This window comes from Geotrypetes seraphini, chromosome 10, assembly GCF_902459505.1.
Source record: "Geotrypetes seraphini chromosome 10, aGeoSer1.1, whole genome shotgun sequence".
Taxonomy (NCBI): domain Eukaryota; kingdom Metazoa; phylum Chordata; class Amphibia; order Gymnophiona; family Dermophiidae; genus Geotrypetes; species Geotrypetes seraphini.
In genome coordinates, this window is record NC_047093.1 from 31,783,962 (window position 1) to 31,799,568 (window position 15,607).

Consider the following 15,607-nt stretch of genomic DNA (forward strand, 5'->3'; position numbering starts at 1 on the left):
ACGAACTCTCAGGAAGTCTGTTCCAGGTGTACAGCACAACTTGATGGAAGGAGTAGAATCTGGAGTTGGTGGTGGAAGAGAAGGGTATAGATAGGAGTGACTTAGCTGATGAATTAGTTTGGAATTTATACAGTTGGACTATAAAGACTTGGAAAGTGATTAGCATTTGTGTCTTTTGGAAATGACAGCTACTGTAATTTTGGAGATTCTTAAATTTAGGCAAACCAACTTTAGGTTTACAGTTTTGTTTGCAATCTTGGAGTCCCCACTAGAGAATGACAAGGGGAAAAAAAATTGTCCCCGTCTCTGCCCTGTCCACGTGAGCTCATCCCTGTCCCCGCAAGCCATCTGATCCCATCTGCACAAACCATCTCCCTTCTGTGTTCCTATTTTCCCCATTTCTAATATCTCCCCTCTGTATCTGTATACTCCCTCCTGTGCCCGGCATTGCCCTCTCCCCCTGTGTCCATATGCCATCCCCATGTATCTCCCCTTTATGTCTCTGAACCTATGCCCCCATGCACATAATTTCCCCTCTGTTTGTTACCTTCCTATGTCCAGATTTCCCCTCTTCCTCTTCCACACCAATGTGTCTTTCTCCTCTCCAACTCGATCTAGCTTCTTTCCCGCTTCCAGCATCTGGCTTACCTACCTGTCCTTCTCCCCTTTCTCTTTCCTGCTGTGGGTTCAATATTTGTCTCCCTCTTACTTCATCCCCCCTTTCATTCCCTCCTTCCTACTATGAGGGAACACTGCTGTCTTCATCGCCAAAGCCTGGAAGGCTGTGTGTTACATGACAGATTTCAGTGCTGAGTTGTGTCTGGCAGTTCATCTCTCTTCCTCCCCCTCCTACTACTGCTACCCGGTCCCCCCACCCCTTCCCTTCTCCATGAACTCAAGTGCACTATCCCAGTTGAGTCAGAGTCTGAGAACCCAGCTCTGAGCCCAGAATCAGTAAGTGAGGCACTCAGCCCTGCCGCTGCACCAGTTTTGCTTTGGTGTCCTTTTCCCCCACAAGCTCTATGGAAAACTCTAATATATATATACAGTATTTTTAAAAAGGTTAATTTCAGCTGGGTCCTCTGTTCCCAGCAGCAGCCCTCTCCCTCCATCTCAACCGCCGCGGTCCGTGCATCTCCCTCCCTCCCTTGCCCTTGCCTTCACTGGCAATTTTTTTCTTAACAAGCAGCCGGAGCATTTTCTGAAGTCGCATGTGGCTGGCTGCCTGAAACTTCTCCTCTGCTCTGACACAACTTCCTGTTTCCGGTTGTGTCAGAGGAGAAGTTTCAGGCAGCCAGCCAGCCAGCCACAAACGACTTCAGAAAATGCTCCGGCTAATGGTTAAGAGAAAAATCGCCAGCGAAGGTAAGGGCAAGGGAGAGAGGGAGATGCTCGGACCGCACGATTGGATTTTAAGTATTTTGCGCGCGTTCCCTCAATTAACTATGGAGACAAGTCCATTCACCGCTCCACGGGGTGGTGAATTGCCTTGTCCTCGTACTTGCAACGACCAGGTTTTTTTTTTTTTGTCCCCGTTTCAGCAGGTTACTCACGGCTAACAGTCACTGTTTCATTCTCTAGTCCCCAACCACCCCCTCCATCCCCGAGAATTAGAATTTGAGGGAATTGGAATTGAGAACCACAGTCATTAGAGCAGTGGCGTACCAAGGGGGGGGGTGGGAGGGGCGGTCCGCCCCAGGTGCCAGCCCTGAAGAGGTGCTCCCGGCCTTGCCGTTCAGTCCCCCCACACCCCCGAAGGACCGCTCGCCCCACTGACCTTCCTGCACCACCTGTGAAGCAGCAAGCAGCAGGATCGCGAGGTCAGCTATCCCTGAGCTGCTTGGGCGCTGCTTCCTGCGCCGCGGTCCCGCCCCTCCTCTGACGTCAGAGGAGGGGCGGGAACGCGGCGCAGGAAGCAGCGCCTAAGCAGCGCAGGGATAGCTAACGTCGCGATCCTGCTGTGGCTGCTTCATAGGTGGTGCAGGAAGGTCAGTGGGGCGAGCGGTCCTTCGGGGGTGGTGGTGGTGGTGGTGGGGACTGAACGGCAAGGCCCGGAGCATAGGTAGTGCTGCTTCATAGGTGGTGCGGGGAGGCCAGGGGGGCGAGCGGTCCTTCGGGGTGGGGCGGGGGGGCAGGCAGGCAGGCATTCAAGGGGGAGGGGGGTGACAGGCAGGCAGGCCTTCAAGGGGGGGGACAGGCCTTCGGGGGGGGTGCAGACCTTCAAGGGGGAGGGACAGGCCTTCAAGGGGGGGGCAGGCAGGCCTTCAAGGGGGGACAGGTCTACAAGGGGGTGGGCAGGCCTACAAGGGGGTGGGACAGGCCTTCAGGGGGGGTGCAGGCCTTCAGGGGGGGTGCAGGCCTTCAAGGGGGAGACAGGCCTTCAAGGGGGGGGGACAGGCCTTCAAGGGGGGGACAGGCCTACAAGGGGGGGGACAGGCCTACAAGGGGGTGGGACAGGCCTTCAAGGGGGGGACAGGCCTTCAGGGGGGTGCAGGCCTTCGGGGGGGTGCAGACCTTCAAGGGGGGACAGGCCTTCAAGGGGGGGACAGGCAGGCAGGTCTTCAAGGTGGGGGGACAGGCCTACAAGGGGGAGGGACAGGCCTTCAAGGGGGGGACAGGCCTACAAGGGGGTGGGATAGGCCTTCAAGGGGGGTGCAGGCCTTCAAGGGGGGACAGGCAGACCTTTAAGGGGGGACAGGCCTTTGGGGGGGACCCTGGTTTAGAAGTACACGGAGGGAAGGGGGTGTTCAAAGAGACGTGCATATGCCAAACTTTGGGAGGGGGGATGAAGAAATAATGGGTCTGAAAATAGAGGAGAGGGAGAGAAATGATGGACCATGGGATTTAGGGAGGGAAGGAACTGAAAGGGAGAGAAATTGGACACAAGGGATGGTGTGGAGGAGGGATAGAGATACTGGATAGGAGGGTAATTGGGAAAAGAAAGGGAGAGAAGGTGGACTCTGGGGTGGTGGGGAAGGAGGGAGAGATGCCGGATGAAAGGGTAAAAATAAAAAATAAAAAGAAAGAAAAGGTGGATCTGTGGAGGGAGATGAAAAAAAGGAAAGATACCAGACTTCCTGGGGAGGGAAGGGAAATGGAAAGGGAGGACAGAGTTGGCAGATGGATGGTTAGCACGCAGAAAGAAGAAAGAAGGAGACCCTGGCAAGCAAGTTATCAGAAGAAAACCAGAGCCTTGGACCAACAAGATTTGAAATATAACCAGACAACAAAAGGTAGAAAAATTAATTTTATTTTCTGTTTTGTGATTATAATATGTCAGATTTGAAATGTGTATCCTGACAGAGCTGGTGTTGGACTGCAAACGTGAGCTAGGATTTAACAGAGAGAGGAAAAGTCCTTTTTGTTTCTTTATTTTATTTACACCACAGCGCCAGTGTGATTAGGAGAAGCCAAAGGGGGTGAAAAAGCTATAAAACCCACCAGGAGTTTTGAAAAAAATCACCCAACTGGGCAGGAAAATCGAATTGAAAAACCAATTCAATAGGCTGAATCGAATCAAAAAATTTTTTTCCTGAATCTGGCAGCATTAGTTTGCGCTACTGTCTTAAACTTTAGAACCTGGGATTGGGGAGAGATGGCATCCTCAGTACTTTATAATGCAAGTGAAACGAGGATCTGGTCAGACTTTTGAAGGGTCTGCAGAAAAAAAATATTGTATAGGCCAGGGACATGAAACAGCAGGAAATGGGAACTTTTCTTCCTTCTATTTTTGTGAATGGAAAGGCTGAGGATGTCAGAGAGTTCAGTTAAAATATGTGCTTTATAAGAAAATATAATAATGTGTTTTATAAAGTTTATAGCATAGCTGGCCTACCCAGTGAGGTGTTTCTAGTGGTGGTGGTGGCAGCAGCGTGTCAATGTGTTGAGAGGAAGAGGTGGTCTGGGAAATTCTGCTGAGCAAACTCCGGGCCCATTTCCACCCCCCAGTTAGTCCACTCCACTCAACTGGTTCACACACTGAGTGGGTCTTTGGGTGTTGTGTTGGGATCTCTTCCAGTGGTTTATCAGTATCTCCTTCTGGTCCAAGGAAGGAAACTTTGTTATCCTTAGCATTGACTTACAGAATATGTTTGTAACAGCGCTGCTTGTGTGGCATTAGGCTATGTAGTGATCGAAAGAAAAAAACAGACCTTTGCACATTTTTGCCCTATATGGTGGGTGTATGAGGAGATTCACATTTCCTGCACAGCTAAGTCCATGTGAAGTTACCTTGTGCTGTATTTGACATCTAGCAAGGTCTCTGTTTGAAAGGAAAGATCTAAACTTAAAAATGAAGTGGCCAGAAGTTATGGTAAAAGCAGATAGTGTAGCTGGTTTTAAGAAAGATTTGGACAAATTCCTGGAGGAAAAGTCCATAATCTGTTATTAAGACATGGGGGAAGTGTCTGCTTGCCCTGGATCGGTAGCATGGAATGTTGCTACTCTTTGGGTTTTGACCAAGTATTAGTGTCCTGGATTGGCTACCATGAGAATGGGCTACTGGGCATGATGGACCATTGGTCTGACCCAGTTAGGCTATTCTTATGTTATGTTCTCATCTGTAGGGGCCTTTGTTTTCACTTCTTATTTTAATGTATTTTTTTTCTGGGAACTTATCAGTGTTTTTTATAATGGGAACAAAAATGGAAGAGAATTAATGTGTGTGGGATGAGGGGGTAACTAATTTCTTCAGCTAAATAATTCAATCCACTTCAAACAGACATAGGAGAACTCACGCACCATTCACACACCCTCCAACCAAAAACGTCAAAAGAAAAAAACTGTTCGACAACCTCCTAGTCATTCGAGCTGCAACACTCGACCCCCAACCCTACAACCAATTGACTTCGACCACATACTGCAAAACCTTCAAAGAGAAATAAAAACCCTTCTATTCAAAAAACACATAAAACCGAACTAACACAATCAGAACTGTCCCAAGCATCACCTGCAACTACTCCATATGTACTTCTGATGTCATGACAATTCAGACATAATTTATGTTATGTTATGTTTGGAATATAAGAAAATTTTCACTGCCTGTTTCTATTCTGACCATTTATTCTGTTTCATGGTCATTACAAAAAATATTTTTTTACATGGGGGGGGGGTGTCAAAAAATGATGGGCCCCGGGTGCCACATACCCTAGGTACGCCACTGCATTAGAGAAAGAATAGATCACTAATGGTTTTAAGTGTCCTTTTACAAAGCTGTAGTGGAAAATGTCCTTAGCGTGCCCTTAAGCAGGTTTTTTCCGTGCCCTCAGGCCATTTGTACTACAGAAAGGGAATGTGAAAGCACAACGGCAATTTTATAGTTTTAGTATTTATGGTCATGAGCTAATGTTAGAAGTTGTTGGAGCAGACGTGGTGGTAGAAGGAACAAGCAGCTTTATTAAACATAAAATTAAAAAGTGTACCCAGCACAGCTGTATATCACTCAGCAAGGGCTGCTTCAGGGGTAAAACATTACTGTTAAAACAATAAAACCTTATATAAGCATCATAAAATCATACGGCATCAAATCATATTAAGAATATAACACCTATATATATATATATATATACACACACACATGATAAATATTATATAATAATAAATGAATGATTATGTCATCAAGCAGATATATAATAATAAAGTGGTTATAAAAAGAGCATCTCAAAAAACATGCAAAGTGACATATTCGTATTACATTGACAAATATGAAAATGTGTAGGAGGACCAAAATCAGATTCATTACGTACCCTTATGGTATAAACCTTTCACTTTCCATTGGTGATACTGCAATAATGCAAAATATAGCATAGCAGTATGCAGTAAAAAAAAATGAAGCTGAATTTTATCTTTTTTATCTGCATAATCTTAAAAAAAAGAAAAGAATTGCCAAAATGACACAGAAGTTAATAAAAACAACTAAAAAATGCTAAAAAAATCAACCCAAGAGTTTGAATGATGTCATGGATGCCACAACTAAAAACTATAAAAAAAAGTACTCTAAAAACATCTGTTTAAGCAGAATAAAGGTATAATCATGAAGGGCAAAGGCTGCTTGTGTGACAAATTGACAAACTGCTTTTTAAACAATTTTAACATCACGATTAAAATCAGCATAAACAAGATAGCTGCAATATTAAAACTTAAAGGGCTCTGTTAATTTATTTATTAACTGCCTTGTCATGAAGAGGTTCATCCAAAGTATTTTCCTTATCTGTCTTGGCAGGCTCACAATCTAACCGTGATCCCTGGGGCAATAAAGTGTTAAGTGACTTGGCCAGAGTCAAAAGGAACAGGCTGGGATTGAACTCACAACCTCAGGCTGCTGAGACAGCAGCTCTAACAACTAGGCCAACCCTTTATTTTGCTTATCTTAGAAAATAAATTACATTTCCATGAAGAGCATGATGTGATCTTTCAGATAAAGCCTAAACAAACCTGAATTTTATAACATTAAAAAATTGTGACAAAGAGCTCCTTTACAAAGGTGCGGAATAGGGCGTCCTAAAATGCCGCAAGCACTAGCCACTACCGCCTCTTCTTGAGCAGGTGGCAGTTTTTCGGCTAGCGTGCGCTAATCCGGTGCGTGCTTTAAAAACGCTAGCGCACCTTCATAAAAGAAGCCCAAAGTCTGCCTATGAAAAATACAATGAAAGATTAGCTACGACTGAACGCTCATTAAAAACAAGATAGATAAAACCGAGATAGATGTTCATAAAGAATGAATTAGAATATCATAAGGGCAAGAGAGCACTGTGTTGGCCATATTCTAAGTTTCGATCAAAGACAGTATAAAGGACGTGTATCTATCAACAGAATGATAAGCCTGACTTCAGTGCCAGGCAAAATTGAAATTCCTCAAACCCTAATACCACCAGATCCTCCCACAAATTAAAACTATCCTTCCCCTCGCTAAAAGGCATTTCCCACACAGGAAAGCTAGGGACCTCCCTCCACTTCAAAATCACTGAGCTCTGGAACAACCTTACCTCCCCTCTTCGGAACTTGAGCTCTCTCCAAGTTTTCCGCAAACATCTGAAAACCTGGCTTTTCTCAAAAAATGTAAGTCTCCCTTCAACTTAGGAATCAAGGAAACTCTTATATCTTGGCATCCCAAGTCCTCTAAATTTTCTTCACACTTCTACCTCTAACCCTCTGTTGTAGTTCCTTCCTATTTCTCCTACTGTAAACCGCGTCGAGCTCTACGAACGTGGAAATGATGCGGTATACAAACCTAAGGATTAGATTAGATTAGATATAAAAAATGAAATTGTGGAACACATAGACATACATGATTTAATGGGAGAGAATCAGCATGGGTCCAGCCAAGGAAAGCCTTGACTCACCAATTTGCTTGACTTCTTTGAAGGTGTGAATAAACATGTGGATAAAGGTGAGCCGGCTGATGTAGGCGTATCTAGATTTTCAGAAAGCTTTGGGCAGAGTTCCTCATGAAAGGCTCCTGAGAAAATTAAAGAGTCATGGGATAGGAGGCAATGTTTAGCTGTGGATTAGGAATTGGTTATCGGATTGAAAAGAGAGGGTAGGGTTACACAGCCACTTTTCTCAAAGGAGAAGGGTAAACAGTGGAGTGCCGCAGGGATCTGTACTGGGACCGATGCTATTTAAATTATTTATAAACGATCTTTTAAGGACGGTAATGGAAGTCTGTTCCCTTCCATTAGCCTCGTATTTTAGATAATTTTCCCGTTTTCCCTTCCGTTTGTTTTTTTACCCTCTTCCCATCTTTTTTCTATCTAAATATTGTACTTCTACCCGTTACCTCTCGTATCAGTAAATCATTGTCAGTGCATCAGACTGTTAGTGTTATTGTATTGAAATGTGTTTTTAATATATGATTTATAATTTATTTATTATTCTATGTACAACCGCTTTGATATTTGATAAGGCGGTATATCAAATTTTTAATAAACCCGAAACCTGAAATTGGAACGACGAGTAAGGCGGGCAACAAGTTGGTGATGCTGCTCACGCCAGGAAAGTTAAAGGGTTATGGAGGAAGGGGAAGGGGCACGTGCCCACAGCAGGGGTGGGAGTTGAAGGGAGCGGGGGACTTAGTTTCTTATAAAACTTGATGTCATTGAGTGGTCTTATGACCTTTCATAGTAACAGAGTAAATGATGGCGGTGACAGATAAAGACCAACGTGGCCCATCCAGCCTGCCCAGAATAGTGGTTAAGGTTACCTCCCCCCATCGTCCTTAGGGGCTGTAATTTAGCAACGCATTTGCCTGTGCCCATAACGTCTATGGCTCCACTCTTATCTGCTGGTTTCATAACAATATTGGTGGCATCACTTAAGTTATACATGGCTTTTCTTTTTCTTCCTTGGTAATATAATAACTCGATTTGCAATCTGCTCATCCCTCATCTGCTCAGAGTGACTCAGAGTACAAAGAGGCTAGCCATTTCCAGGAATTATAATATTGTTCATGTACAGAGAATTTCTATTATACAAATTACGTAAAATCTAAAACATCTTTAAAAAACATACTTCTTAGGGCTCCTTTTACTAAGGTGCGCTAGTGTTTTTAGCGCATGCAGGAAAGTACCGCGCACTACGCTTCTAGAATTAATGCCAGCTCAATGCTGGCGTTAAGGTCTAGCGCACGCGGCAATGTAGCACGCGCTATTCCACGTGTTAACGCCCTAGCGCACCTTAGTAAAAGAAGCCCTTAGTGTCTGGATGCAACCAACCACACCTGCTTTCTGGGCCTGGCGGAATCGCCTCCGTAGTTTAAAGCTTTTGGAACAACGCCAAGCCCGTCTTTCTTTTAAACGGAAAAAAGTTTTCCTGCTGACTTGGGACTCCTGTAGTCCGTCATTGTCTCTAGGGCTCGGAGCTTAGTACTGAACTCTTTCTAGCTTTCCGGATCTGCACAGATACCCCGGAGCATCGAAGGGAGCGTGGAAGGGTGTGAATGGTGGTATGGCTGTTGGTATAACTGGATTCTGTGGGGGGGGGTACGGGATTTAGGTTGGGGTGGGGTGTTCGGGTTGCTGGGGGGATGGTGGTTTTGGTTTCTGGATAGTTGGAAGGTATAAGAACACAGCCTTCTGTTGTACGCTAAGGCCTATATAGTGCTGGGGAGGGACTTTGCAAGGGAGTGGGAGCCTTGGGGGGGGGGGTGCATTGGCTGGGTTGGGGTTTTTGAGGGGGAAGTGAAAATGTTGTATTTGTTGAACCTTTTTGATTGTGCTTGTTGTTTGTGTTTGTTGTTTGTGTTTGTTGTTTGTGTTTGTGCTTGTTGTTTGTGTTTGTTGTTTGTGTTTGTTGTTTGTGTTTGTGCTTGTTGTTTGTGTTTTGTGTGCTGTTAAGTGATGTTCAACAATAAAAAATGATTTACACTAAAAACATACTTTTTAAACAGATGTTTTTTAACACCATATATAAAGCCGAAGACCCTAAGAATACAAAAAAAAATATTTTCCTAACTGTAAAAAGACTGTTTCTTTGTCATTCCAATCTCTCTACATCCTATAAAACTAGTGATTCGAAAGAAAGTCTTGCAGGGTCATTTGAAACTAAACATGCCAAAGCCTGAGCTGCTTCTCTTTCCTCCTAAACCCTCTGCTTCTCCTTCTCTGTTCTCCATCTCAGTAAATAATACTGTTATCGTTCCAGTCTCCTCTGCTCACAGCCTTGGAGTCATCTTCGATTCCGACCTCTCATTTTCCACACACATCCAACAAACTGCTAAGGCCTGTCGCTTCTATCTCTACAACATCACCAAAATTCGCCCCTTCCTCTCTGAGCACACTACCCAGACCCTTGTCTAAGCTTAGATTACTGCAATCTACTCCTAACTGGTATCCCTCAGTGTCGCCTCTCCCCCTTGCAATCTGTGCAAAACTCTGCTGCACAACTCATCTTCTACCAACTTCGCTAAGCTCATGTCACTCCTCTCCTTCAGTCACTTCACTGGCTCCCTATCTGCCATCGCATACAGTTCAAGATCTTATTGCTGACCTACAAGGGTGTTCATTCTGCTGCCCCTCAATATCTCTCCTCTCTCCTTATATACCTCCCAGAGAACTCCATTCCTCAGATCAGCCGCTCTTAGCTGTTCTACCCTTCTCCTCCACTGCTAATTCCATACTTTGTTCCTTTCATCTAGCTGCCTCCTATGTCTGGAATAAATTAACCGAGTTTGTTTAAAAGCAGACTGAAAAACCCACAGTTTAGATTGTAAGCTCTTTGGAGCAGTGACTGTCTTCTTTGTGACTGTACAGAGCTGTGTGAGTCTGGTAGCGCTATAGGAATAGTTATATATCTTAACCCCTCCTCTTTTACCTCCAGAAGATTCACCTACCTTCAGATAAACTTCCCCCAAATTACCCACCTTAACACCTTCCAATTAAACAAATACCATAAATAGATTGTAACCTACCCTCTCTAACTGCATTCCATATGTATTTTTCATACAGTTCTTCACTGTCAGTTTAATTTCCATCCTATAAAGTTCACATAGAATTTTTCTTTTTTTCAACCATCTTTATTTTCTCTTCTTTATTAATTTCCAGGTACTTTAGTTAGATTGTGAGCCTTCGGGACAGTAAGGGAATTTTTTAAGTACCTTCTTACTTCTCATTTATAATCTTAATGTATACTTTCTTCAAACCGCTTAGAACCTAACGGATGTAGCGGTATATAAGAAATAAATTACATTACATTACATTACATTAATAGCAGTAGTAGAGTTAGTATTTGTCTTCTACTGTTTCTTTTAACAATAGACACATGATTGTTGCATACAGTCTGGATGGAAAAGTAGTCTATTATTTTAAGTTTTCTCATGAATTTGTGTAGTTTTGTCCTATGTGTTAAAGGCATTATATCTTGTGATAGGAATGAAGAAAAGATCTTTCTGTAGTGCTTTATATTTAGCCTCATTAACACCCCCCCCCCTTTTTACAAAACCGTAGCGCCAGCCATGGCAGTAACAGCTCTGATGCTCATAGGAATTCTATGAGCGTTGGAGCTGTTACTGCCACGGCTGGTACTAAAATCCGCACTACGAATCTTTTGGACAGGTTAAATGTAGCATTGCCCTTCTTAGGTCGTTAAACTCTGCGGAATTGGTAGAGCAGGGGTGGGCAACTCCAGTCCTCAAGGGTTGGAATCCAGTCGGGTTTTCAGGATTTCCCCAATGGAGAAATCCTGAAAACCCGACTGGATTCCGGCCCTTGAGGACTGGAGTTGCCCACCCCTGTGGTAGACTATACCCCTTCTTATCCTTCCTCTCTCCTTCTGTTATAGTTGTTCTCTCCCCCGGTCTAATGTGTTATGATGTCTCCACAGTTTATCCAATCGAAAAACCTGTTTCGGTCTAATGACTCAAGGGGGTAGTATGGAGAGAAGCAGAGGGATCAATGATTTCATTGGGATTGCCATACTGGGACAGACCGAAGGTTCATCAAGCCCAGTATCCTGTTTCCAACAGTGGCCAACCCAGGTCCATAGTGCCTAGCTAGATCCCAAGTAATAAAGCAGATTTTATGCTGCTTATCCTAGGAATAAGCAGTGGATTTCCCCAAGCCATCTCGATAATAGCCTATGGACTTCTCTTTTAGGAAATTATTCAAGCCTTTTGAAACCCTGCTAAGCTAACTGATTTCACTACATTCTCTGGCAATGAATTCCAGAGTTTAATTACATGTGTGAAGAAATATTTTCTCCAGTTTGTTTTAAATCTAGTAGCTTCATCGCATGTCCCCTAGTCCTAGTATTTTTGGAAACAGTGATCAAGTGATTCACATCTACCCTTTCCACTCCACTCAGTATTTTATAGACTTCTGACATATTACCCCTGAGCCATCTCTTCTCCATGCTGAAGAGCCCTAGCAGCTTTAGCCTCTCCTCATAGAGAGGTTGTAAAATATCCTGAGGTAAAACAGATCAGGCCCTGAGTGAAAAGGTTTCCAGGAAGGAGGTCCAGAGTCAAGAAGTCTCAAAGGATTTGGACTTGGAGGATGAGATGTACAGCATCAGCATCTATGAAACAAACATCGTTTTATTTGTTACATAGAAATTTTTGGACCCCTGTTCGTTTGCAAAAGTTGGACTGTTCCAAGTCAAATAGATGCTGGCACTGTCATCTTGATGTAGGGACACTGGATCATTTATTATTCTATTGTCCTTTGATACTCAATTTTTGGAGATCTACATGGGGGCAAATCAATTTGATATTGGAATCCTCAATTCCATTGACCTATGAGATGGTAATATGTGGGACATCATTACAAACTAAACCTTCATTAGATAAGCATAAGAGTAGGCTTTTTATGATTATGACTGGGATAGCCATGCAAATGATCACTGAAAACTGGATAAATTGGGACAGACTCCAATTTACCTTTTGGTGGGATTCTTTATGCTTATATTATAAATACTAGTCTTTAAACCCGTTACATTAACGGGTGCTAGAATAGATGTGTCTGTCTGTCTTTCTTTCTGCCTCTCTCTCTCTCTTTGGCCACTGTCTGTCTGTCTTTCTTTCTTTCTGTGTCTCTCCTTGACCACTGTCTGTGTGTCTGTCTGTCTTTCTGTCTCTTTCTCTCTCTCTCGTTGGCCGCTGCCTGTCTGTCTTTCTGTCTTTTTCTCTCTCTCTCTCCTTGGCCGCTGTCTTTCTGTCTGTCTCTCTCTCTCTCTCCTTGGCCACTGTCTGTGTGTCTTTCTATCTCTCTATCTCTCTCTCTCGTTGGCCGCTATCTGTCTGTCTTTCTGTCCGTCTCTCTCTCCTTAGCCACTGTCTGTCTGGTTTTTTTTTTTTTGCTGTCTGTCTCCTTGGCTGCTGTATGTCTGTCTATCTTTTTCTGCTGTCTGTCTCCTTGGCCGCTGTCTGTGTCTTTTTTTTCTGTGTCTCTCTCTCCTTGGCCGCTGTCTGTGTGTCTTTTTGTCTCTCTCTCTCTCGTTGGCCGCTATCTGTCTGTCTCTCTCTCCTTAGCCACTGTCTGTCTGTTTTTTTCTTTTTTGCTGTCTGTCTCCTTGGCTGCTGTATGTCTGTCTATCTTTTTCTGCTGTCTGTCTCCTTGGCCGCTGTCTGTGTCTTTTTTTTCTGTGTCTCTCTCTCCTTGTCCGCTGTCTGTTTTTTTTTCTTTCAATCTCTCTCCCTGGCCCCCTGTCCTTCTGTGAGTGTCTTTCATTGCCACCTTTTCTGTCAGTCTGTCAATGTCCCGTCTGTTTGGCCCCCTGTCCTTCTGTGTGTGTGTGGAGATGTCAGGGGGATGTCGGGAGAATATCGGAGATGTTAGGGGGGATAACAATTATCGTGCCCCTTCTCCCACCTACCTTTTTTTTTTTATCACGCGTTGTGTTGGAAACAGCAACCAGCACAGAATAACCGCTGCTGGGTAAAGTAATCCGCCACTCACAGCAAATCGAACGTGCACACACTCGCTGAACACGCGCAAGCGTCGCACACGCCGCACGCTTTATCAACTTCTCTGCTTTACAATACAATTTCTCTGCTGGCCACGGAGCTACGGACGCACGGAGCCACCAGGTTTGAAGTGCGCATGCGCGCTAAAGGAATTATTATAGCGGATGAGAGAATTAATTCAGAAACATCGTGCCATAATAAGCAGTTTAAAGTAACATGGGGTCCATTGACTAATTTTGTTCATACTAATTAAATTGAATTTTACCTTTATTTTCCCTTTTAGATTGCATATCCAGGATGGGTGGGAGGGAGGGGGATTATATACTTAACAAATGTTGTCTGGGATTTTAATTTCATATATAATTTACTGTTTTTCTTTTTGGTGGGAGGGAGGGTGGGGATAATTATCTTGTATTAATATCTGATTGATTGTAAGTGCTATCTCTGATGATAATTGTATGCATATATTTTGTAAGCACTGTTCTAGATTTGAAAATCAATAAAGTTTATTTAAAAAAAAAAAAAAAAAGACGTCTCAAAGGGAGTGGCAACCAAGGCTACCCAGTGACTGAGGGGAGTGCCAGGAAGGAGAAGTAGCTAGAGCTGTTTCTCTGGAGTGGCGTAGTAAGCTGGGGAGGGGGGTACAGTCTTCTTCAGGGTGCCATCACCCTTCCTCGTCTCTGTCCCGTCCCACTCCTCCCCCTGCTGCACGCCTGCACCTCCACCCTGTACTTTTTTAACTTCGGCGCAAGCGGCACAAGCTTTGGTGCTTTCTCTGATGTGGAGGAAGTGATGTCAGAGAGAGCTCCGAAGCCGACGCAGGCAGCAAGTTTGTCGCTACTTGTGCCGAAATAAAAAAGGTACGGGGAACTGGTGCACGCGTGGCGGGAGGGGGAGCGGGGAAGAGGGCAGGAGAGGGGGCGCTACTGCCCCGGGCATCGGTCACCCTCGCTATGCCACAGAAGACTGCCAGTGTTGGAGAGAACCTTGAAGTGTATTCTTAAAAGGATGTGCCCAGAAGGGACCCGAGATGGCATTTATTGCTAACATATTTGGCCCTGGCTAGCAGTCAGACCCTGTGAAGAGTACTGACTGGGAGAGAGGAAGACTCTGCTTAAAATGGACTAAGCCTACGCGGTGGCGTAGCAGGAGTGAGCGGCGCCCAGGACGGTGGGACCCCTCTCCCCTGCCCCCTCCCTGTACCTTTTTATCTATAGCACGAGCAACCATGAATTTGCTGCTCGTGTCGGCTTTGGTATTCTCTCTAAAGTCACTACCTAGGCATGCCCCCACCCCGCCCACTACACCACTGAGCCTGATTAGACCTTTTGGTGTACATAAATAAAGTGCTTTTTACTTTCACCTGCAATCTGTATGTGTGTGCCACATTTTTATGAGGTCCTGCAGTCGGCTGCGAGCCCTACTGCCACTGGGAGTACCGGATTGTTTCAGTACAATTTGTCTTGAGATTTGCTGGTTTACGATTGGATATACTTATTTGCTTCCCCTGTTTTTTTCATACAATGCATTCTCTATTGTGTCAAAGTGCCTCAGTCCGTTCTCAGCCCTTTTAATTTAGAGCCCGTCACAATTCTACATGTCTAGCAAGAAAGCACAACGTGTACTGATAGATAATAAGGAAATTGAATATTCGGAATCATTATAATACCCATTGAACTGTTTTGCAATTTCCTGCAGAAGAGGTTCTAGTCAACTTTGAACACAAGAATATGAGAACCCCAAAGCAGCAAGGACCAGCAAACAAGTGAGACCAGAGGGGCCCCAAGGATACAGGCCTAGATCTGAAAGGCAAAATGTTAACTTTGGCATTTTCATGAAAATTCCACTCTGTGGCCCAGATTCCATAAAGAGCGGTGTGATATCACCACCGAACTTAATTTTCCTCCCTCCCCCCTCCCCCCAGAACTGGCACTTACATCTATCTGCTTCTGTTTTTCATTATGGTCCTCAATCAGGTTTCTGGTAGTGGAGTTGAGTTTCTCGCATTCGTCCTGGAGCTGGAGGATGACTTCCTGGCAATGTTTCTGCAGCTCCCCATCCTAAGCCAAAGAAAGTAAAAATGAGGGACCAATCTCCTCCTTGAAAGGGCGGAACAACCTCACACTTCCTTCCTCACCTGCTTCAACGATTTACCCCAGGATTCCCACGAGAACGCCTTGGGCAAATCCACACGACTGCGCTCTTCCCTGA

General features: G+C 44.5%; 1 protein-coding gene across 3 annotated transcripts in view; it reads right to left on the minus strand.

Moving 5' to 3' along the window:
• The window catches only part of QRICH2 (glutamine rich 2), a 128,591-nt gene that overhangs the window by 43,938 nt on the left and 69,046 nt on the right, over window positions 1–15,607 (minus strand). For all 3 annotated transcript variants that reach the window (XM_033961364.1, XM_033961362.1, XM_033961363.1), the window contains one exon: window positions 15,334–15,456. In XM_033961364.1, coding sequence (XP_033817255.1) covers window positions 15,334–15,456 — 123 coding nt within the window. The remainder of the gene's footprint in view (window positions 1–15,333; window positions 15,457–15,607) is intronic.